The 25,200-nt window shown below is 39.3% G+C and overlaps 1 protein-coding gene across 9 annotated transcripts in view; it reads left to right on the top strand.

Moving 5' to 3' along the window:
• WDR48 (WD repeat domain 48) overlaps positions 1-25,200 on the top strand; it is a 47,645-nt gene that overhangs the window by 9,612 nt on the left and 12,833 nt on the right. For 3 of the 9 annotated variants that reach the window (XR_003118167.1, XM_025376897.1, XM_025376900.1), the window contains exons 2-11: positions 3,368-3,508; positions 6,099-6,177; positions 6,831-6,913; positions 7,028-7,157; positions 9,088-9,176; positions 9,946-10,047; positions 16,159-16,383; positions 18,560-18,634; positions 19,555-19,657; positions 20,810-20,907. Coding sequence is in view for 7 of the 9 variants with exons in the window: in XM_025376897.1 (XP_025232682.1) it covers positions 3,368-3,508; positions 6,099-6,177; positions 6,831-6,913; positions 7,028-7,157; positions 9,088-9,176; positions 9,946-10,047; positions 16,159-16,383; positions 18,560-18,634; positions 19,555-19,657; positions 20,810-20,907 (1,125 nt within the window). In the remaining 2 variants the exon portion in view is untranslated. Of the gene's footprint in view, positions 1-3,367; positions 3,509-6,098; positions 6,178-6,830; positions 6,914-7,027; positions 7,158-7,238; positions 7,353-9,087; positions 9,177-9,945; positions 10,048-16,158; positions 16,384-18,559; positions 18,635-19,554; positions 19,658-20,809; positions 20,908-25,200 lie in introns of all 9 variants that reach the window. The other 6 variants (XR_003118168.1, XM_025376902.1, XM_025376896.1 and 3 more) reach the window with 5 other exon arrangements.

Genomic DNA, 25,200 nt, shown 5'->3' with positions numbered 1-25,200 from the left:
GCAGTGGCCGGATCTCAGCTCACTGCAAGCTCCGCCTCCCGGGTTCACGCCATTCTCCTGCCTCAGCCTCCCGAGTAGCTGGGACTACAGGCGCCCGCCACCTCGCCCGGCTAGTTTTTTGTATTTTTTAGTAGAGATGGGGTTTCACGGTGTTCGCCAGGATGGTCTTGATCTCCTGACCTCGTGATCCGCCCATCTCGGCCTCCCAAAGTGCTGGGATTACAGGCTTGAGCCACCGCGCCCGGCCTTAGTCTTGCTCATGTTACTTTTTGACATTCAGAAGGTTTAAGAAAATAACATTGTGATAAAATTCACATACCATAAAGTGCACCCTTTCGAAATGTACAATTCAGTGACTTTTTTGTATATTCAGAAAGTTGTTTATTGGTCACTTAACTCCAGAATGTTTAATTACTCTATGTTCATTAGCAATCACTCCCCATTTTTTAGTTTTTCCTCCTTCAATCCCCTGGCAATTACTAATCTACTTTCTCTGTGGATTTGTCTATCCTAGACATTATATATAAATAGAGTTATAAAATATGTGGCCTGTTGTAAAATATGTGGCTAATTTCACTTAGCATATTTTCAAGGTTCATCCATGTTGTAGCATGTGTCAGTACAGTATATATATATGTGTGTGTATATATATGTGTGTATATATATGTGTATATATAGTGTGTATAGATATTTGTGTATATATATTTTGTTTTGTCAGTGTGTTTTGTTTTGTTTAGTCAGTTGATGGATATTTGGGTTGTTTGTTTTGTCAGTTGATGGATATTTGGGTTGTTTCTACTTTTGTGGCATTATTGTGAATGGCACAATGCCGTGAACATTCTTGTGCATAGAAAAGGTTTTGACTTGTATTTGGCCAGATCACCATTGTTCTTTTCCTTCGTAAAGATTACCATCTTTCTTGGCATTTTGGAAGAGTTTTCTCTGCCAAGGGACTATGTAAATATTTACCTGTCTTTCAAAAATTATTTTTATGCTGGCCAGGTGCAGTGGCTCACGCCTGTAATCCCAGCACTTTGGGAGGCTGAGGCGGGTGGACCACTTGAGGCCAGGAGTTCAAGACCAGCCTGGCCAACATGGTGAAACTGCTATCTCTACTAAAAATGTAAAAATCAGCTGGGCACGGTGGCACATGCCTGTAATCCCAGCTACTCAGGAGGCTGAGGCATTGCTTGAACCTGGGAGGTAAAGGATGTAGTAAGCTAAGATCGGGCCACTGCACTCCAGCCTGGGTGACAGAGTGAGATTCTCTCAAAAAATAAATACAAAAATTATTTTTATGGTTATTAAATTTCAGTCTTTAATTCACAGAAAAGTTCATTTTTGGTTTAAGATGTGGAGAAAGGATTTAATTGTTCCTAAAGGAATCACTATAGTTACTTTAGATAATTTTTTTTATTATTATACTTTAAGTTCTAGGGTACATGTGCACAACATGCAGGTTTGTTACATAGATATACACGTGCCATGTTGGTTTGTTACACCTATCAACTCGTCATTTACATTAGGCATGTCTCCTAATGCTATCCCTCCCCCAACCCTTCCCACACCCCGACATGCCCCGGTGTGTGATGTTCCCTGCCCTGTGTCCGTGTGTTCTCATTGTTCAACTCCCACTTAGGAGTGAGAAGATATGGTGTTTGGTTTTCTGTCCTTGTGATAGTTTGCTGAGAATGATGGTTTCCAGCTTCATCCATGTCCCTGCAAAGGACATGAACTCATCCTTTTTTATGGCTGTATAGTATTCCATGGTGTATATGTGCCACATTTTCTTTAGCCAGTCTATCATTGATGGACATTTGAGTTGGTTCCAAGTCTTTGCTATTGTGAATAGTGCTGCAATAAACATACATGCGCATGTGTCTTTATAGTAGAATGATTTATAATCTTTTGAGTATATACCCAGTAATGGGATCGCTGAGTCAAATGGTATTTCTGGTTCTAGATCCTTGAGGAATCGCCACACTGTCTTCCACAATGGTTGAACTACTTTACACTCCCACCAACAGTGTAAAAGCATTCCTATTTCTCCACATCCTCTCCAGCATCTGTTGTTTCCTGACTTTTTAATGATTGCCACTCTAACTGGGATAAGATGGTATCTTATTGTGGTTTTGATTTGCATTTCTCTGATGACCAGTGATGATGAGTATTTTTTCATGTGTCTGTTGTCTGCATAAATGTCTTCTTTTGAGAAGTGTCTGTTCATATCCTTTGCCCACTTTTTGATGTTTTTTTTTTTTTTTTTTCTTGTACATTTGTTTAAGTTCTTTGTAGATTCTGGATATTAGCCCTTTGTCAGATAGGCAGATTGCAAAAAATTTCTCTCATTCTGTAGGTTGCCTATTCACTCTGATGGTAGTTTATTTTGCTGTGCAAAAGCTCTTTAGTTTAATTAGATCCCGTTTGTCAATTTGGGCTTTTATTGTAATTGACTTTGGTGTTTTAGTGATGAAGTCCTTGCCCGTGCCTGTGTCCTGAATGGTATTGCCTAGGTTTTCTTCTAGGGTTTTTATGATTTTAAGTCTTAACGTTTTAAGTCTTTAATCCATCTTAAGTTAATTTTTAACTGGTGATTTCATTACATTAGACAGTTTTACTTCTGGCTGCCAGCCAGCTTATTGACTTTTTCTTAGGGGTAATTGTTTTCAGTTGATCCTCTGTTTTCACAAGGAACAGGCAGAGGTCACCAACAATAATAAAGTAGGGAAAAATGCCCTGAAGAAAAAGGTCATTAGTATGCCATAGGAGCTCAAAACCTCCTTTTGCTTGGCAATTCGGGGAAGGCCTTCTAAAGGAAGTATTGTTTAAATGGAAACCTAAAGGCTGCAACGAGAGTTAGCCAGACAGGTGGGAGGAAGAGCTTCCAAACAGAGAGGACCGGCATGTGTGATGGTCTGGCGGCACAATGTGCACCAGAACCTGGAGCACAGATGAGTGGCCAGAAAGACAAACAGGGCACTTGAGACCATGTTAAGGATTTACACCCAATCATGAGTCTAGTAGTCAGCAACTGGAGGCTTTTGAGCAGAGTTAAGATACATTTTTAAATAATTACTCTAGCTGCTTTGTGAAAAATGCGTTAAAGAGTGGGAAAGGAGTCCAGTTAGGAAGCAGTTGTAGTAGTGTAGCAACTTACTGATCTTGGACTAGGCTATCATTGATAGCATCCTTCTCTTCAGCCCTTTAGTCTTTAAGGAGTAAAATTAAAATTAAATTTGTATTGGATTGAAAAAGTACATATTGCAAAACATGGGATTTTCTGTTTCAGATTGGCCACTAGAAGACTATATTTTATTACTGCATGGCTTCTAACTTTATAAAAAGCATATGTTGACGTATTTGTCAGGTTTCCTATGTTATTCGAGATGAAGTAGAGAAGTACAACCGAAATGGAGTCAATGCCCTGCAGCTGGATCCAGCACTAAATAGACTTTTCACAGCCGGTCGAGACTCTATCATAAGAATATGGAGTGTCAATCAGCACAAGGTAATGCAGGGATTAAAATCTGTACCCAGCAAATTTTGTGCAAATGGCTTTCACTGTGTAATACGACACCTCTTTCACAGTTTCAGATTTAATCTCTCTGAATACTGAGTTATTAGGTACACTCTATAAATACATCGCAACCAGAATTCTGTAAGTCTCTGAGAAAAACCATACCTAGGAAAGTTTCAGAAGTGTTTTAGCTAAGACAAGGACTCCCTAAACTAAGTTTGCCTTAAGAGTTATTTGCCACAAAGGAACAAAGTGATTTGGCTAGTAGGGGGATTACTTTCAACAATTAATTTTTCTGCTTTAAATATGTTCCCCAAAAACTTCCTGGTAACCTTACTAAAAAAAGATTGAACATTCTTTTACATTTATAATTAATCTTTAAAATATTTTATTTTCCTCATTTAAAAGTAATTAGGGTCCTCACAAACCCCACAGGGCCTAATTAGATAATATAAGGTTAGGCTGGGCACAGTGGCTCACTATAATCCCAACAATTTGGGAGGCCGAGGTGAAAGGATTCCTTGAGTCCAGGAGTTCGAGACCAGCCTGGGCAATGTGACAATACCCCATCTCTGCAAAAAAAAATTAAAAATTAGCTGGGCATGGTGGCACACACCTGTAGTTCCAGCTGCTCGGGAATTTGAGGTGGGAGGATCACTTGATTGAGTATGGGAGGTTGAGGCTACAGTGAGCCACGATCACACCACTGCATTCCAGCTTAGGCAACAGACCTTGTCCCAAATAAATAAAGATAATATAAAATTGGTGTTAAAACTATGAAGACAACTTGCTGCCCTTCAGAAGTTTCCCTTTCTTAAGCAGGGAACAGGATTTAAATATATATAAAGATAAATCCCCAGGCAAATGGGAAGGAGCCCTTTTAGTATTTTGTTAGAACGCTTATATTGTGAATGACATAGAAAAAAAGAAAGAGGGAAGAAAAGAAGAGCGTTTATTGATCTTCTAAGTATGTGTCGGACACTCTTTGCATTTTCATATCCAAAGTGATTTTAATTTTCAGTGTCCCTCAAGGTATCTTTAGGATCCATTTTATTTATTTATTTTTTTGAGACGGAGTCTTGTCTGTCACCCAGGCTGGAGTGCAGTGGCGCAGTCTTGGCTTACTGCAACCTCTGCTTTCTGGGTTCAAGCAATTTTCCTGCCTCAGCCTCCCGAGTAGCTGAAACTACAGGCACATGCTACCACGTCTGGCTACTTTTTATAATTTTAGTAGAAACAGGGTTTCACCATGTTGGTCAGGCTGGTCTCGAACTCCTAGACTCAGGTGATCCACCTGCCTCTGTCTCCCAAGGTGCTGGGATTGCGGGTGTGAGCCACTGCACCCAGCCAGATCCATTTTCATAGATGGGAAAATGGGCTCAGAGAAACCCATGGTTAAGTGGCTAGTAAGTAACAGAGAATTAGCACCCAACCCAACTTGAAAACCCTAGTGCTAGACCTTGTATTTTTAAAAGTTTGTGTCTTTTTAGCAAGTTTTACAAATCTGATATTCAGTTCAGAAAAAGAACCACTACTTTATGCACCTAGAACTTCAGTCTAGCAGGCTTTGAATTCTTTAGCCAGTGGAAGCAGTGGTGGCCAAATGTCAAAAGCATGAAAAGTAAGAAAACTATGTTTGGCTTTGAAATGCTTTTTGGTACTTATATTTGAATTGGAATGTCTCCTTTCTGAGAATTCACAGTATTTCAAACAAATTAAGAAAAACCCCCACAAGAACTAACCTGAAGAATCTGGAAATCTGCCTGTCCTGCCCCAAACATCTTTTTTCTGGTCTTCCTTTTATGACAAGATTGAATAGCATTATTGGTCAAACAGACTTGTACAGAGCTGTTCTGTTTGCCCATAAAGTGTCTCAAACTTGCCTGTTTTAGGTGTAGGATGTAACTAAATACTGTTCTTTAAAAGGCCTCTCCCGGTTATTAAGCCGGGTAAGAGAAGTAGAATCTTGAATTACCTAATTGAAATGGTGACATAGGTTGTCCTTTCTCAGCCATTGGGTTTCATTTTGTCTCTGAAGGACTGTAGGTACCATGAGGAAAACATTTAATTCAGAAGGTGACCCCAACAGTAGGAAGCTGAAAGCAGAAGTGTTTATCTCCCTCTGCATTCAGACCAGGCTCCTTACCACACTCATCAGACTCATTGCTGCCTCTGCTGTCTGCTGTTGAGCCTTCACCACCACTCATGCAAATCCCCACAGCCTACAGATTCCTGCAAGCCCTGTCCTTTCTAGTGAACCCTTTTTAGAGGGTTTTATGTCACACACAGTGCTTAGTCCAGAGCTTGTTGCCTTCACTTTCACAAGGCAAAAAAAAAAAAAAGTAGTATTTATCCTGGAAACCTAAGCTTTCAGTAAGAGTAAAACTATCCTGAAACAAAACTGTTTACATCTGTTATCTGGAGGCATCACCTATTTGGTGAGATTCTACTCAGAATTCAGGTGTTAGTTTTAATGCCTAGAGCAGTGTGTCACATTAATTGAAGAATTTAACCATATCTATCATTCGTAATATATTTCATTCTCTCATGTAAACTCCTATGATTTTTCTTTTAATTTCAGCAAGATCCATATATAGCATCTATGGAACACCATACGGATTGGGTAAACGACATTGTGCTCTGTTGTAATGGGAAAACATGTAAGTATTTCTTCGGATTATTATTGGGCTTCTGATATATTTTTCATTTTTTATATAAGCTTTTTTATTGAAATATACATACAGAAAAGTACACACAGTTCGAGATTGCAGTTCAATACCATTTTAGAAAGTGAATACCCAGATTAAGAAACAGAATATTACTAGAAGCCTCCTTGTGCCACCCTTTGCCACCCTTTCAGTTATTCCCCCTTGCCCCAAGGTAACTGCTCTTCTGTCTTCTGAACACCAAAGGGTAGTTTTGCCTTGATTTGAACTGTATATAGACTCATGTATTCTTCTTTTAGCCTTATTAATACCTCTTTTTGTTCTTGTTTTGGTGAGATCCATGCCTTGGTTTTGCAGTCTGAGCTACAGGAATTTTTCTCAATCACATTAGTTGAGGCTTCAACTGGAAGATTAAAAATGTTTGCACTGCTTGTTTTAAAAATATATTTTTTTCTTTGAACATGTGTCTTGAGATTTTAAAAAATTGAGGCAATATACAGTAGGTTCTAGAAAGAGCTTTTAGGTATGTTTGTGTGTGTGAGAGAGAGAACAGGTTAGTTTGAAATAATGTTACATTGTTGTAAGATAAGTTTTCAAAGTTGTAAGTCATACTACTAAGGAGTTTGTTAATTCTTTGCTTCTTCTAGTGATATCTGCTTCTTCTGACACGACAGTAAAAGTATGGAATGCACATAAGGGATTTTGCATGTCAACATTAAGGACACATAAGGTAAAACAATACAGTTCTCAGTGTCTTTACTGTAATATTGGGATCTCAGTACTTTGTGTGGCTCATTTTATTACTGATCTACAGAAAGATCATAGTATGTCTCTTCTATTACAGGATTACGTAAAGGCCTTAGCATATGCCAAGGATAAAGAACTAGTAGCATCTGCTGGGTTGGACAGACAAATATTCCTTTGGGATGTGAATACTCTAACAGCACTGACTGCCTCAAATAACACTGTCACAAGTAAGGTGTTTAAAAGAAACTTCTTTGAAAGTGATCCAAGTTAACATAAATAAAGAATGGTTTATAAAACATTTTTGATAGGTTTGCATCAAGACAGTGGTTCATATTTTGAGAGTGCTTCTACCTACAGCGTTCTAGTCCCCAAGAGTATGATTGAACAACAAGGAGCTAGTTCCTCACTGCAGTCTGAAAATGGTAACTTCTCCAGGTATAACCTGGTTATTTTTTGTACGTGTGCATGCCTTAGCTCCCTAGCTAAAATGTAAGTCGCTGCAGGGTAGAGTAAGACTGTCTTACTACTTTGTGTCTCCCACAGCATTCCCTGGTCCAAATCCATACACTCAGCAGGTATTATTGAAGGAGGTGGTGATTATCTGACAAAGTAGGCCGTTTTCTGACTTTTTAAAGTGTTAATATATATTAACAGCTTTTGAGTTAATAGCCAATATGAAAAGTACCCAAGAGAAAGAAAGAAAAGTTTTCCAGTGCCAATTTATCCAATTTTCTGCCTTTTAGAGCAACCCTGAGAAATCGAGCCAATTCCAGAAGAGCCAGAAGGGTAGAGTGCTGCTAGAGGCAATCCAGAGATGTTCACAGCATGGATGCTTCATCAGCTAAGAGATCTCAGACTACCAAGTCAGGCTCATACAAGTCTAGATTTGAAATTGAGCTTCATGCTTGGCCCAACCTACTAGAGTCCTCCAGGCCAAGTTTCAGAAGGGACTGTTAGGAGCACATTTTTGGCGAGGCCTGACCTGGAAAGTCTACATTGAAAACATGGGCCTGCACTCTCTGGATCCCTACATTATAGATCCATTTTATAATGACTCTGTGGAGTGTTCACATTGACATAGACAATACACTTTTACTAATATAGCATAGTATGTGCCAAGAAGGGCAAGTTGGGAGACTGGTATTTATAATCTCTTGATTGTTGTTTTGCCTTGTTTCCCAGGAAATATGTGAAGGTCTCAACATTCTGTTTCCCTTGTTCTTGATTTTTCACCTGTACATTATCTCTGATTCATCAGCTGGTCCCTGTTGGGGGCTGTCATGATACATCATTAGATTTTAAGTCTGGCTGTAAGGCCTGCCTCAAAGAGACACTAATGGGCGGGAACAAAGCAAAAAAAAAGAAGCAGATTGTCACGAGGTCAGGGCCCAGGCTTAGTGGATACAGATTCTACTATAAATACATCTTGCTTAGAGTTGTTTAGAGAGGATATCACACTTTTTTAAAAAATATATAATAATAAAAATAACACTAATAATGGCTAACATGTATCGAGTACTTGCTACAAGTAGACATTTTTCTAAACACTACATGTATTAACTCATTTACTCCAACTTTTTAATATGTTTGTTTGTAAAATTGGGATCATACTATATAGACAGTTTCACATGCAGTTTTTTTCACTTCAGTGATACTGAGAGCATGAACATGATTTTTGCTATATATTGTCTGGTTTCCTTCCTGAAAGGTTGTACCACATACTTCACATAAGTAATGTATGAGAGTTCCGTTGTACTGTTTTCTTTTTAGAATCAAGTATTACCTTGTTTTTTGTCTTGGTGTATGAAACAGTATTTTTGGTTTGATTTGTGTTTGAAAAATACTGAAATTGAACTTTTTTTCGTATTTATGGCACATTTTTTGCTTTAAACATATGTCATTTAAGTGGATAGCTTTTCAGTGGCACTGCAATTTATCAGATATTTATTGAGCATTTGTGTATATTCAAATCCAGAAAATATGTAAATTTTGATAATACTGTTTAGAATTATCTCCATTATAGGTAGATTTCTTTTACTTAGAGTACTTATAAAGATAATATTTTCTAAATTGAATAATTAAACTTGAAGTTTTTGCTGACTAGTTACTAAATGGCTGATGATCTTGTTAACATTTAGTTCCATTTATCCTCAATAGCTTCTTCTTTAAGTGGAAACAAAGATTCCATTTATAGCCTGGCCATGAATCAACTGGGAACAATCATTGTATCAGGGTCCACTGAAAAGGTAAGGAGGAGCTTATTTCTTCTTTTTTTTTCTTTTTTTAAAATTATTTTTCACATACCTTGTCTCCTATTATTTAAGCAGGTATTTTACGATTAGCTTCTTTATATTTATTTATTTAGAGACTGGGTCTCTGTCACCCAGGCTGAAGTGCAGTGGCATCATGATCCTGGACTTCTGAGGCTTTAGCGATCCTTCCACCTCAACCTCCTGAGTAGCTGGGACCCCAGGCACACACCATCACTCTCATCAGGCCACACCTTGCCCCATCTGGCTAATTTTTGTATATTTTTGATAGAGACAGGGTTTCGCCATGTTGCCCAGGCTGGTCTCCAATTCCTTAATGCAAGCAATTCACCTGCCTCAGCCTTCCAGAGTGCTGAGATTGCAGGCATGAGAGCCCCTGTACGTGGATCAGGGGGAGCTTAAAGGGTGTTTTGAACATTAGAAAATAAACAAAAATAATTTAATCTGTGTAATTATTAAATATATAGACAGTGGTTTTGCCTAGTGGGTGCTAAACAAAAGGTTTTATTTGAATAGGTAAAACTATAACTGTTGTGTGTATAGTGACAAGATAAAGAGGCTGTGCATTTTTGATGTTTGAAAGACCCAATTCCCTGAGGTTGGGAGGCTTAGACAGTGTCCATTGGCAGAAGCAGTATTGCCTTCTCAGAATTTAATGGTTATCATTTGCCTTATGAGAGTTGTCTGTTACTTAAATTTGATACTGATATATTTAGTTTGTGTAATATTCTATTAAAATTCACAGGTGTTAAGGGTATGGGATCCAAGAACATGTGCAAAACTAATGAAGCTTAAAGGGCACACGGATAATGTGAAGGCATTGCTATTAAACAGAGATGGCACGCAAGTATGCAGTTTCATTTGAGTATTTACCTAATAGCCTTGTTAGAAATTTCCGCACTTTGTATACTATTGCATAGGTTGATTTGAACTGAAAGCCACACTTACTATAAATTGTGGTCTAATTAAAAAATTTTAAAATACTAAATTGCACGTATAAGCTACATTTAAAAACTATTCTATTTGCATCACTTTTAAAAACAAAACAAAGAATTTCCTTAGAATAATTCTAATGCAAATGAGTATATGCATTTATGGTGCATAGAGGCTAAAATAACTAAAAATGTTACCTGTGTAAAGCAAAAGAAAGCTTTGATATCAAATGCTTTTTGCCAATGTGTTAAGTGGAAAATTTTCTCACAGTGGGTCTGACTTTGGGGCACGTTTTGTCAGTTGACTATGTAGATATAGTTGATAAATTTAGTTTTCTAACATAATGCTCAGGGTGAACATTTCAAAGAAAAGCATTTTGGTAATGTTATACATTAGCTCTGTTGGCCACATAATTTGTGAATTATAAATCACAATTCTGTTCTGTAGCAGTGGAAAATACTATTTCATCAATGTAGATAATAAAAAACAAAAGCCATCATCTTGTAGGTATGACATACATCTACCATGTACCCTTGACTCCCTCAGCCTTTTTTTTTTCAGAGTGCAGTGATAAGTGAGAGATAACTGGAATTGATTGTGATAGGGTTAGAAAAGGGCGAGTAGAAAGATGATGAGGTGAGAAACACCATCGGTTTCTTTTCCTGTGGAAGTTAAGGCAGAAATTGCTTTAGAAATTAATCAGAGAAACCGTTGCCTCCAGAAGTGAACAGAAGGTTTGGAAACTAAGGAAGGAAATCATTTTTCAGAACCAGGAAAAGAAAGACTTAAAGATACCTGTGGAGGTCTTTGGAAATGTGAAGAATCTTGATGTACTGTGTGACCTTGAGGATAAAATTTCACTTTAGTCCTTAATTTGCTTATCTGCAAAGTGAGAATCATAATATATAGTTGGTGAGAGTGTGTTTGTGTGTATATACATGTGTTAATAGTAAGTATTTTCTTGACTGTAAGCCAGGGCATTTTCTAGAGCTCTCAAGTTCCTTTGTGACGTCATTTTCATGTGAGTGTAAGAAGCCCAGTGCAGTCAGCTCCTCACTGTTTCGCAGTGTAGCTGCAAGGCTGCACTTGAGATGGTTGCCCATGTGTCTTTAGTTAGCTTTGCCAGGATTGGGCTGGATCATATTATCTCCATGGTTTCCAGAAGGGGGCTATGGGCCTGGCAGACCTTCTAAAGCTCTACCTGTCTACTCCATCTCTTGTTTCCTATCTATGCAATTATGAATGTGCTTTTATAAAAGATGATTTAAATATCACATGTACAGTTAGAAATGTACTTCATCTGAAGTCAGCTACATTTATTGTAAGCAGAGGCAATATTGTGGTTCTACTTTAAAAACTGCCTGTTAGTCTCAGAGTGTATACTTGATAGGTATCATTCTTCATCTAGTTTCTCTTCTATCCATTTTCCTTATTGGCAACTATGGACTAAATGTAAAATTACCACCAACAACCTAGCATATTTACGTTAGTGAATTGATCAACAAACTGTGATAACTGCTTATTTGGGAAAAAGAGGTGAGGAAAAAAGAAACTCTTACTAATTAATGAATTGACCAACAAAAAACTATAATTACTTCTTTGGAAAAATGAGGTGCGGAAAAAAGAAACTTCTACTTACAGATTCTTGAATTCTTGTAATATGGAAGAGGTGGTTGTCAGTTACTGGGCCAAAGTTTATATTGCATCCTGCTAAATTGCCCTGTGAGCTTATAATATAGGGTATCTGGTGACTTTGTTAAGTCAGGAGTTGGCAGTAAGATATATATGTTATAGGCCAATGAATCCCATGAACATCTGCCTGTTGCCTCATTCTTTTGTTGTAGAATAAGATTCTTATTTACCAAATGTATTTGAGGTTCTCCCTAAGGGAGTTCTGCCTGTAAAAAGGTCAGCATTGCAGTTGCTTTGATTGGTGCTAACATTATTGGGCAGAGCCACCTATCTTTTTATTCCTTTTACTCAGGCAATTAATTGCTTGAGGAGCTGGGGACAGTCTGCCATCTTGATTTGAGTCAGTCATGTCCTTGTATGTCACAGGGTTCTTTTGGTAATACAAGTCTGCTGATCCTAGCTTATGGGTCTGAGGGTCTCAGAGCATCAGGCCACTTATTGCCTCAACTTACCTCGTCTACTTGGCTGATCTCTGCTGGCACTTGAGATTGTGTATTAGTGACCATCCCAGGAACACTCCTGTTGGTCAGCAGCAACTTTGCCTCAGTACACTGGTACTTCCTATTTTCATTGACAGAAACAAAGAGCACCTGATTAGGGAGGGCTACAGACTCTATTCCACTAAATCTGATTTAGCAGAATCATTGAAGGACATTCTGTCCTTGTCCCAGGAGTTACCTCATAATGAACATCTTCATGTTTATCTATGTTTATCTAGTGGAAGGATGGAGGCAGTGGAAATGTTTTGATGACTCCTCCAACTCCTACAAGATCTCAGGCACTAGAATTCCTATAAAACAGGACATTCTTAATCATACTACCAAACACTGCGAAGAAGTTGGCCAACGTAATACTTTTTTTTTTCTATTTTTGTACTTTTTTTTTTTTTTTTAAATTTAAGTTCTAGGGTACATGTTCACAGCGTGCAGGTTTGTTACATATGTATACATGTGCCATGTTGGTGTGCTGCACCCATCAACTCGTCATCTACATTAGGTATATCTCATAATGCTATCCCTCCCCACTCCCCGCATCCCCACAATAGGACCCGGTGTGTGATGATCCCCTTCCTGTGTCCAAGTGATCTCATTGTTCAGTTCTCACCTATGAGTGAGAACATGCGGTATTTGGTTTTCTGTTCTTGAGATAGTTTGCTGAGAATGATGGTTTCCAGCTGCTTCCATGTCCTTACAAAGGACACGAACTTATCCTTTTTTATGGCTGCATAGTATTCCATGGTGTATATGTGACACATTTTCTTAATCCAGTCTGTCACTGATGGACATTTGAGTTGATTCCAAGTCTTTGCTATCGTGAATAGTGCCGCAATAAACATACGTGTGCATGTGTCTTTATAGCAGCATGACTTATAATCCTTTGGGTATATACCCAGTAATGGGATGGCTGGGTCGAATGGTATTTCTAGTTCTAGATCCTTGAGGAATCACCACACTGTTTTCCACAATGGTTGAACTAGTTTACAATCCCACCAACAGTGTAAAAGTGTTCCTATTTCTCCACATCCTCTCCAGCACCTGTTGTTTCCTTACTTTTTAATGATTGCCATTCTAACTGGTGTGAGATGGTATCTCATTGTGTTTTGATTTCCATTTCTCTGATGGCGAGTGATGATGTATGAATGTCTTCTTTTGAGAAGTGTCTGTTCATATCCTTTGCCCACTTTTTGATGGGGTTGTTTGTTTTTTTCTTGTAAATTTGATTGAGTTCTTTATAGGTTCTGGATATTAGCCCTTTGTCAGATGAGTAGATTGCAAAAATTTTCTCCCATTCTGTAGGTTGCCTGTTTACTCTGATGATAGTTTCTTTTGCTGTGCAGAAGCTCTTTAGTTTAATTAGATCCCATTTGTCAATTTTGGCTTTTGTTGCCGTTGCTTTTGGTGTTTTAGATATGAAGTCCTTGCCCATGCCTACATCCTGAATGGTATTACCTAGGTTTTCTTCTAGGGTTTTTATGATTTTAGGTCTAACATTTAAGTCTCTAATCCATCTTGAATTAATTTTTGTATAAGGTGTAAGGAAGGGATCCAGTTTCAGCTTTCTACATATGGCTAGCCAATTTTCCCAGCACCATTTATTAAATAGGGAATCCTTTCCCCATTTCTTGTTTTTGTCAGGTTTGTCAAAGATCAGATGGTTGTAGATGTGTGGTATTATTTCTGAGGGCTCTGTTCTGTTCCGTTGGTCTATATCTCTGTTTTGGTACCAGAATCATGCTGTTTTGGTTACTGTAGCTTTGTAGTATAGTTTGAAGTCAGGTAGCGTGATGCCTCCAGCTTTGTTCTTTTGGCTTAGGATTGTCTTGGCAATGTGGGGTCTTTTTGGTTCCATATGAACTTTAAAGCAGTTTTTTCCAATTCTGTGAAGAAAGTTATTATTAGCTTAATGGGGATGGCATTGAATCTGTAAATTACCTTGGGCAGTATGGCCATTTTCACAATATTTATTAAAGTGGTTGTTTTGTTGGGGGGCCTGCTTTTCTGTAGTCTTAGAATACTACCTACCATCAGAGATTACTTTGCGTTCTATATCAGTGTTGATACAATTGTGTTTCCTTATCTGCTTCCAACTGTGCACCCTTAGTTGAGACTTATCCTTTCCTGTTACAAGTTGCCCCAGGCCACGAGGATTTCTAACCCATCATATCTTACTTTCCTTATCCTCTTTAAGTTGTCAGACCTTACTCTGTAGATGCATAGTCTAGGATCTGAGGGATCAAAGCTTTACTGAAAGTTTGCCACCTCAGAGTAACACCTCTTCCTGGAATGGGGAGCCCCTCCTTGGCCCCTACACCATCCAATTGCCACATTTCTCACTCACACATGTTGCAGATTTGCTTTAACCTTACTGCTGACAGTTTCTTTATTGGTTAGTTTCTTGGTTCCCTTGTCAACTAGCTGGAATACGTTATTAAACTACTGATGCTCCTGGCATCTTGTGGGGGAGTTTCCTAGTATGTGTTCATTTAATTAAACATGCTTAGAGTTCTCAGGGGCCCTTAAAGTCATGGGGCAGGCCAGTGAATTTTTATTTCTGAAGGCCTCATGTATTTGGGCACCTTCCAAATCTCCAAGACCACACCTGTCTTTCCTTCTTTGAAGCTCTTTGCTTACTTAACTTCATACTCCAGTGGCAGCAATTGCTTTTTCCTCCGGGCCATTCTTTTTCCCGAGGAAATCAAGTATTTATCCTCTTCTTCAAGTCACCACAGTAACATGCTGAGTGTGGATGCAGGGTGTCTAATTCAGTCTTTTTCCGCCGCACTCACAGTGTGCTCAGCCCTCATTTGTGTGCCAGCAGCTTCTATGTAGTTGACTCTCTTGAGCCATCAGAAATTGTCAGAATTGCCAATGTTAACTCACCTGAGGCTCCTCATATGGAAGTTGTCCAGCACAAAGAGTGAATGGTAAGCCTGAGACAAGATTTTGTTTCCGACTCCTGTCAGTAGAATCCAAGAGACCTGGCCTCATCAGGAATCCAGAGCCATGAGACAGCGGTGTAACCCAGGGCTTCAAAAAGCTTGCTGGCCTAGTGCAGTGTTTGTCAAACATAGAGAACATCCGAATCGCTTGGAGAGCCTGTTAAAGCACCAATTGCTGCGTTCCAACAGAGTTTCTGCCTTGTTAGCTCTGAATAAGACCCAATAATTTATATTTTAACAAGTTCCCAGGGGACACTGATGCTGCTGGAACCACACTTTGAGACCCATGGGCCTAGTGCAGACTACTACCTTTGTTTCCACTGCTTTCAAACTCTATGTCTCTTAGTAGTAGATAATGCAAATAGGGCTTGCCTACAGGATTGACCAGAAATCAGCAAGTGGCCAGGAAGAGAGGACAAAGGCAGTTCTTGCTCAGTGATTTCTCCTGCTGGAGTATCTCTAAGCATAATTAATAGGTATCATTCATCTAGTTTCTCTTCCATCCATTTTCCCTATTGGCAACTATAGACTAAATGTAAAATTACCACCAACAACGTGGCATATTTACATGAGTGAATTGATCAACAAAACAACCATAACTATTTATTTAGGAAAAAGAGATGAGGAGAAAAGAAATTTTTACTTACAGATTAGTGAATTGATCAACAAAACGACCCTAATTACATATTTGGGAAAAATAAGTAATTTTCCCCAAATTAAGTGAATTAGGTCACTTTAGCCTGTGGTGCATGGTTGTCAAGCCTTTATCCGAGGCAGAAACACAGTTATTAGAGTTGTGTGTTTGACAGTGTGGACTCAGGAGAAGTCAGGTGCAAAGCACAAGAAAGCAGGAACTTTGTGGCAAGTTCTAACTTTACCTTTCTTTGTTTGTAGTGCCTTTCTGGCAGTTCTGATGGGACAATTCGCCTTTGGTCCCTTGGCCAGCAGAGATGTATAGCAACATACCGAGTCCATGATGAAGGTGTTTGGGCGCTGCAAGTCAATGATGCCTTCACACATGTGTATTCTGGTGGAAGGGACAGGAAGATTTATTGTACAGACCTAAGAAACCCTGACATTCGGGTGCTAATTTGTGAAGAAAAAGCACCAGTTCTTAAGGTATATCTTATATTAATATTTTAGTTTTATAATTAAGGTTGTTACGTGTGTTAGTCAAATAGAGCAAAAGCTATATTAAAACATGACTCAACTGCCGGTGGGGGGTGGTTTGTAAAAAAGATATTCCATTATGAGCAGAACTTAACAGGACAAAGAAGAGTAGCCATCTGTCTGGATGGAAGAGTGTCGGTATGAGATACTCTGGGGCAGTTTTGTGTTTTGCTTTTTTTTTTTTTTTTAAACAGTTTTGTAAGTCGCCTGTAGAAGAAAGTGTGACTTCTTGGTGCATCAGTGATGCGTGACTCTCCCACTGATGGATTGTAGTGAAATTGTCTCATACTTGCTTCTGAGCTTGCCTGGCTTTCCTGAGCAGTCCTTAGGAGGAGAAATATGAGGAGTTAAGGTTATCTGTGAGCAGACGACAAAGCAGAGGAAGGTCAGGAAATGTGTCCATGGTCTCAGGAGTAAGGAAGTGAAAGAGTACTCTCCTCAAAGAGAAGAGGGAGCAGGCTGCTTCATACTCCAAACCACCACTGCCTCAGAGCAGCCCTGACCATCAGGATCTGTCATGTGGGTCAAAGGGTTCTTGAGAAAGTCTTTGGAGGCCATCCATATGGACACCTGCTGAAAATGAATCCTAGACTGAAAAATGGCCAGTCGACATGTTCAACCTCACCGATAGTCACAGAATTTCACATTAAAACAACTGTGAGGAAGTTTCCAAATTTTTTTTTTTTTTTTGAGACGGAGCCTCGCTCTGTCACCCAGGCTGGAGTGCAGTGGCACAGTCTTGGCTCACTGCAAGCTCCGCCTCCCAGGAGGCCATTCTCCTGCCTCAGCCTCCCGAGTAGCTGGGACTACAGGCGCCCACCACCACGCCCAGCTAATTTTTTTTTTGTCTTTTTTTTTTTTTAATTTTTTTAGTAGAGACGGGGTTTCACCGTATTAGCCAGGATGGTCTCCATCTCCTGACCTCATGATCTGCCCGCCTTGGCCTCCCAAAGTGCTGGGATTACAGGCGTGAGCCACGACACCCAGCCAGAAGTTTCCAAATTTTAAAATGAAGGCAGAAAAATACTACTACTCCCTTTTCTCAGAAATCACCTAAAAGGAAAATGAGAAACAGAACTGCAGATACCCATTCTCTGCGAAACTAAGTGACATCTGAAACCTCAGACCGCTGTATAGGAGGAAGGGCTGAAAAGAGGAATGAAGGTCAAATGTGAAGGTTGGGAGGATGTCTGCAGTCTAAGAGCTCAGACAAAACTGGCCAAGTACAGTTCTTTAAAATAGATGGCATATCGTAATGGACCAAACCAGTAATCCTTTAGAGAAGCAAGGAGTCAGAGCTGAATTAATAATCATACATATACAACATGCGTGCAGGCAGCAGGCTGATGGGGAGACAAGCTTGGAGGAGAAACACTCTGCATTATGAGTTCTACGGCTGCCTGGATCTCTTGCCGGGATCTTGGCTGTGGGGAAAAGACTGAAAGAATTTGGCACAAACATAATTACATGTTATGAGGAATATCGTCTTAACTGAGGAGGATTGTTGCTAGCTAGGAGTCCTGCCCTGTCCCCACCACTGCAAACCTGCAGTTTCCTGATGTGGGAAGAATAGTGGATGAATGTAGAGTGATTCCACTTGTGTAATATATACATGCACATAAACATATTCTTATATGTGCAGTATTATTTTACATACAGAAGAATAGACAGTAAGCTATTCCCAGGCATCCCATCCTTAGGCAAGGGTTATTTTCACTTTTACTATGTTGTTAGGATGTTTTTTACTTCAGACATTTTCAAAGTAAAAAGAAATTTATTTTCTTGTTATTAAAAAAAAGAACATAAAAACTGGAGTAACAAAAAGAAAAAATTATGGAAAGTCTTTATCCTTTTGACTGTATCCATTCAAGTCCCTCAAATTGACCACACTTAAAATTATTAGCCACTGTTTTAGGTGAGAAATTACCCATTACACTTTTATAGGGCTGTGAATTTATTTAGCAAAGAAAAAGACTCTCATTTTTCTGTTTATCCTTAGTTTTTCACACATGTCCAGGTATAGTCACATATAGTTGTTGAATGAAGGAGTTAATAACGTATCCAGTCCTGGCAGTTCAGAAGAGTTGACATTCCACAAAGCAATATTTTTGTGCTTTGTTTTCAGATGGAGCTTGATAGATCAGCTGATCCTCCTCCTGCAATTTGGGTTGCAACAACTAAGTCTACAGTAAATAAATGGGTAAGTGAGCCATTAACCTGGCAAAGGTTTATAAACATGTATTTTGTTATCACAGACCTGTAGACACTGGTTGCAAATGCTCAGTGTGGCCCTAACTCTAGCATGCTTTTGGGCAGGGGCAAAAACCTGAAAGCCCTGTGAATGCAGGTAGAATCCTAAAGATCATACTAAAATTAAGATAATAATCAAAATGACTATTCTGACTTCTTTGTCCAGAGCCAAGATACTTGTTCCATGTCCTTAGAATAGACACAGTTGCCTGATAAAACCAGTAAGTCTTAGTACATCCTCTGACCTCATGAAGCTACATTTGAAGATAGGCAGCCCAAGTACCAACAAGGCAGGGAAACTCACCAGGATTCAAATTTGTTTAAACATAAGAGAAAGCAGAAAATTGTGCTTTCAAATTAGTTTTCTTTTTCCTCATAGCATGAAGAACAGGGATAGAAATAGAGGATAAACAGAAGTCATCCAAAGCTCACTGTTAATTCTTAAATCTTAATTAAAAGACTTAAGTTTTCTTGCTTACCACACTATCTGTAGGTTACAAAAGAGAAAGTGTTTGCATTTATTCCTGTTGACATGCAGGTCAAGTGTTCTTTCTGTGTACTTATTTTTTAAATGTTGTTTATCTTGTATTAATTTCATCATGCCAATTTATGACCAACATAATTTTCCTGGAAGAGTACTCCTACTTTCGTGCATAGTTTTCTCTCCCAAAGACAATATTCCCTTCTTAATATTTGTTTCTTTTTAAATGATGATAGATAATTGTATTGTGATCAGATATTTTTCGGTTGATGTAGTGGTTGTTGAGATTTTCTTGTTTGTTTTTTGACTTTATTTTTCTTGCCACTTTAAACAGGCTGGCAAAGCTTGTAGAGCGTAAAATGATCCAATAATAAATTTTGTTATTTTAGACTTTGAAGGGAATTCATAATTTTAGAGCCTCTGGAGATTATGACAATGACTGTACAAATCCTATAACACCTCTTTGTACACAACCTGACCAGGTTATTAAAGGTAAGAAAATGGAAGGTACTGTACCCTTTATTGAAGTTAGCAGTGGTTACTTAGAGATTGACAAAAATGAAGACAGTGACCTTGCTTTAAATATAATTCTGATGTAAACAAAAGATAATACATTGATTTATTTTTAATATAAGAAAAAGAGGTTTTTTTTGGTTTTCGGTTTTTTTTTGTTTTTTTTTTTTTTTGAGATGGAGTCTTGCTCTGTCGCCCAGGCTGGACTGCAGTGACAGGATCTCGGCTCACTACAACCCCTGCCTCCCAGGTTCAAGCCATTATCTTGCCTCATCCTCCCAAGCAGTTGCGATTACAGGTGTGAGCCACCACGCCCAGCTACTTTGTATATTTTTAGTAGAGATGGGGTTTCATCTTGTTGGCCAGGCTGGTCTCGAACTCCTGACCTCAAATGATCTGCCTGCCTCAGCCTCCCAAAGTATTGGGATTATGGGCATGAGCCACCACGCCCAGCCAGAAAAAGTTATTTTAAAAAATGCTGTTAGTGACTTTTAAAGTGGACTTTCTTGAGTCAGTTTATTTGCCTAACATGAGAATAGCCATGATAAAACCAGTAGCCACTTTGTAAAATATATAGGATTTAATATTGTACTTAGGTATGAGGCGGAAAAGGACAGATATGATCCTCAAATTCTACATGCTGCAGCTGATTATGGCAAAAAAGCAGCGTACGTTTAATGTCAGAGTTTAGAATTAGAATTTGTTCATGCTGTTAAACCTTTAGAATATTCATTCAGGAAGCAAAAGATGGGAAGCAAAAGTTAATGCAAAATGAGACTAATGCAGAGATTTCCTGTCATCATTTTGACTTTTCCCAGTGGATAAAGCTGTTGTCTCTCAACAATTTTCCACTAGTACCCCCTTGACATGAAGAGCCCTTTAATCCATAATGTATTATTAAAATCAGACAGTTTTTCTTTGAATGTTTATAAATGGACATAAATAATTTATGGCCCTTGAATTGCTTTAGATATAATCATATAGTCTTTTGGTTTGCCTTTTCCTTTCTGGTAGCTAGTACAGTTTGTGTTCCTGTTACATACCAGTTAACAATTGTTACCACACTGTGAATTTAAATGTAGGAGGATTGTTTTACCAATTGTGTGTTTGTTTGTTTTTTTTTCCCATTAGGGGGTGCTAGTATTATTCAGTGCCACATTCTTAATGATAAGAGACATATATTAACCAAAGATACCAATAATAATGTGGCATATTGGGACGTATTGAAGGTGAGTATGTTTTTTAGGTTAAATATAGGTTGTTAGATTGTGTACCCCCTTTATTTTTTATTTTTTGTATGTGATAATATAAATTAAAATGTAATTGCAGTAATACTTTATGGGGTGGTGTATACTTTCTTGTGTGAATATCAGATAAGGTCATAGTTCATCTTTTTAAGTAAATAAACTGTTTAAATGGAATCATTTTCTCTGGTTAGTGTATTGCAGACAATCTTATATGCTGCCTTACCTTAAAAGTCTCATCCTTGTCACTATTGACATCTTAAGCCAGATAATTATTTGGTTGGGGGAGGGGGCAGGTAGGGGCTATTCCATGCATTGTAGGATGTTTAGAACCTCTCTAGCCTCTACCCACTAGTTGCCAGTAATACCCCTCTCTCCCCCGCGGTGTGGCAACCACAGGTGTCTCCACATGTTGCCAGATGTTTGGAGGGAGGAAGAATGGTGTAAAATCACCCTAGAGGCCGGGCGCGGTGGCTCAAGCCTGTAATCCCAGCACTTTGGGAGGCCAAGACGGGCGGATCACGAGGTCAGGAGATCGAGACCATCCTGGCTGACACGGTGAAACCCCGTCTCTACTTTAAAAATACAAAAAACTAGCCGGGCGAGGTGGCGGCGCCTGTAGTCCCAGCTACTTGGGAGGCTGAGGCAGGAGAATGGCGTGAACCCGGGAGGCGGAGCTTGCAGTGAGCTGAGATCCGGCCACTGCACTCCAGCCTGGGCGGCAGAGCGAGACTCTGTCTCAAAAAAAAAAATAAAATAAAATAAAATCACCCTAGATGAGACACACTGGAGTGCACAAAATAAGGTTGGCTGTTTCTTAGGATTTATAGACATCACTATGAGCATTAGTTACAACTCTGGGTCGTGTTACAATAACTCCCTGTGGGACAGTTGAAATGCATGAAGCTATTCAATCACATTCCAAATAGCACTGAAGTGTTGGTAGGCAGATTAAAAAGTTAGTCTACTTTTATCATTCTGACCAGTCTCTTAGTGTTGTTGGTATACTTGTTCATTTGTTCAACAGATATTTCTTAGATTGAATGACTATCATGTGCAAAGAACCATGCTTAAGGGTCATAAATGATGAAAAAGTCTTTACTTTGATCCCCTTTGGTAGGAGGGACAAGTGGAATGGGAAAACTTTATAGATAAAGAAGGAACAGATTTCAGGATAGCTTATGGATGAGGGAAGTCAGGAGAGCTTTGTGGTGGAGAAATCACTTGAACAAGGACTTAAAGATTTCTAGTAGATGAATAATGGGGGTAGGAGGAAGAGCATTTCGGGAAAAGGAAATGAATGGCAGAGGCACAGAAGAAGGATGGTATGTGCTTATTTGGGGCAAGGTGAGCAGTTTTGTTTATTTGGAGACCAGAGTAAATATAAGGAAGTAATAGGGGGTGTAAGGTTGAAAAATGACATATAGGTTATTTCCCAAAGAGTCTTAAGCTGCAGTACCCAAAGTTGGCCTTTCTTTTGTACTCCCAGAAGAACCTTAGATAATTTTAGAGCAGGAAAATCTCATGTTGAGAGCAGTAGTAGTTAGTGTATGTAATGGGAGACTAAAAGCTGGAAGACATCATGATTAGAGATCTAAAGGAAGAGACATGAGCACCATAGGAAAGGTTAAATAAATAAATAAAAATAAAGGGCGAGACAGATGTTGAGCATATTATAAAGGAAGAATTGAAAAGAGCTGGTATTTTGGTTAAGCTCCTGGTTATAAAGAAAAGAGATTCACTTACTTAATGATCTAAAGAATAAGACAGGCAAGTTTCTTGTTAGGAAAAAGGGCCTGTCTGTGAACAGAAACCTTGACTTGACTACCGTTTTTACTCTTGGTGGGACATCTATGTGGGAAGTCCATTATGAAACAGTTGTTTGGTGAGCATTGCTTCAGAATGAGAGGCTTTAGTTCTTTGAGTAGAAAGTTTAGTTGCAGCAAGCTTCAAAAATCTGATTAGTTTTTCTTTACAATAGAGAGATGCCTGTTGGGGGTCGGGGTGGAAACTCATGTTGATTTCAGAGAGAGTTCCTTTGGGGACTGGGAGGATCCAGAACAGCCCTAAGGAACTGAGCAGCAGGAATTCTTGATTCTTCACTTTGATACTCTACCACAAATGTGTCCCTAACTCTGTCCTGTGGCTAGACTTCACCTCATGCTGCCCAGGACGTAATTATCTCCAGAATACCCAAGAGAATCTGATCAGGCCAGCTACTCTTTGAGAGTTGACCTATCAGGTTTTCTGTATATGGGTCTGTTGCCCACTCTTGGTCTGGTTAACTGAGGCCTCAGTAGAGTCCTGCCGTCTGAATGGGAGGTCCTTCTACTTAGATGGGGCTAGCACACATCATGATAGGCATTTCTGTGTACCTAGCAGCTTCCCATATCCAGACCTTGAAGTTTTGATATCAAATGATCTGGTGTAATAGACATGGCTGAACAGTGTGGGACAGTCAGGAGTTTTTTAGGAACATTGGCTTGTGGGTTGGACAGAACTGCATTCTAACCTTGGCTCTGCCAAGTACTCACCAAGTGACCTAGGGAATATGCTAGGGAACATCTCTAAAATGGTTTCTTCATTCCTAAAATGTCGAGGGTGCCTATTATTGGTGATGTTGAGAAGCACAGTGTCTGGTACGTAATAGGAGGCTGTTGCACTAAAACAGGTGAAAGGTGATATTTGTCTACACTAGGGTGGGAACAAGGGAGATGGAAAAAATAGAATGATTAGGAAAATATTTAGGCCTGTGAACAAGAGTGATAACTTTTTTTTTTTTTTGATATGGAGTCTCACTCTGTTGCCCAGGCTGGAGTGCAGTGGCGCGATCTCAGCTCACTGCAACCTCCAACTCCCTGGTTGGAGCAATTCTCCTGCCTCAGCCTCCCGAGTAGCTGGGACTACATGCATGCACCACCACATCGGGCTAATTTTTGTATTTTTAGTAGAGACAGGGTTTCACCATGTTGACCAGGATGGTCTCAATCTCCTGACCTCATGATCCACCCGCCTTGGCCTCCCAAAGTGCTGAGATTACAGGTGTGAGCCACCGTGCCTGGCCACAGGAGTGATACTTTAATGAAAGGAGTATGAGGAAAGGAAGAAGCAAGAATGAGTCCCAGGTTTCTTGATTGGACAGTTTGTTGAATAGAAGTGATGTAGGGAATGTAAGATGAAAAACAGGTTATCAGGAGAAAAGGATATGCTGAGAAAGATGTTGAATTTGAGTTTCTGTGGGATATCTGAACAGAGATGTATGGTGGGCAGACAGCTGTACAGTCTCAAGCACAGTTAAAGAACTGGGCTGGAGAAAAAGGCTCAGCAGTCATCAGCTTGTGGATTACAGTTGATGTCATAGGAAATGTCAGAGTTTCCAAGGGACATATGTAGACTGAGAAGAAACTAAGTCATCAGTTTTTCAGGGATGTTGGGAAAAGAGGAGGCCACAATAGTATATGATTTTAAAAAGTTGCGGGGGAGTAAGAAAACCAAGAGCCAATGGCAGCTCAAGAACAAATTGAGTATTTCAGGAAGGAGCTTGTGGTTAGTGGCATTAACCTGCTGTGAGTTGATTTAAGATGTGACTGTAACATGCACATGGATTTAAATAAAGAGGGTGGCCTCTGGTTAGAGTCTTAAGGGCAAAAGCCAGATGGAGTGCGTTGAGTAGTGATTTGAAGGTGAAGAAACAGAAAATTTGACTGGATAATCTTTGAAGAAATTTGATTGGAGGGGTAGGCAGGAAGAGGCAGAAGCTGGAGAAGAGGTAGGAGTCAGAGGGCCAAAGGAAGCTTTTGATTTTGTTTGGTTTTGTTTGGGTATTTGGGTATTTTTCAGATGTAAGAAATTTGAGCATATTTCATTGCTCCTAGGGAGAAGCCAGTAGAGACATTCATGGGTAGATGACAATACAAGGTCATCCCAAGAAGCAAGAGGTGAGGGGGACTGGAGCACAGTCAGAAGGATACCGTTTTCCTTGCACCAGGGAGAATGATAGAGAAAGTTAAGGGGATTCTGTCAAGGCTTTTCTTTGTTTTAAGAAAAAGAAGTCAGAATCATGTGCTGAGGGTAATGGGGAAGGTGGCAAGGTCAAAGGTAGAAGAGAGATTTAATTGAGATGGACTGTGAGACAGTGAGCCCAGGGCTCAAGTCTCCAGTAAATGAGGGAGAGTGGCAGGTTGCTAGATGGCAGTGAAGGAAAGGTGTACAGTTTACTGCTGCTGAATGACATGGGCCTCAGAGAAGTAAGTTTTTACATGGAGATGGTGGAGTAAT

This window comes from Theropithecus gelada, chromosome 2 (genome assembly GCF_003255815.1).
Source record: "Theropithecus gelada isolate Dixy chromosome 2, Tgel_1.0, whole genome shotgun sequence".
Taxonomy (NCBI): Eukaryota; Metazoa; Chordata; class Mammalia; order Primates; family Cercopithecidae; genus Theropithecus; species Theropithecus gelada.
The sequence above is the reverse complement of the archived record's forward strand: the minus strand, read 5'-3'. Positions and strand labels throughout refer to the sequence as shown.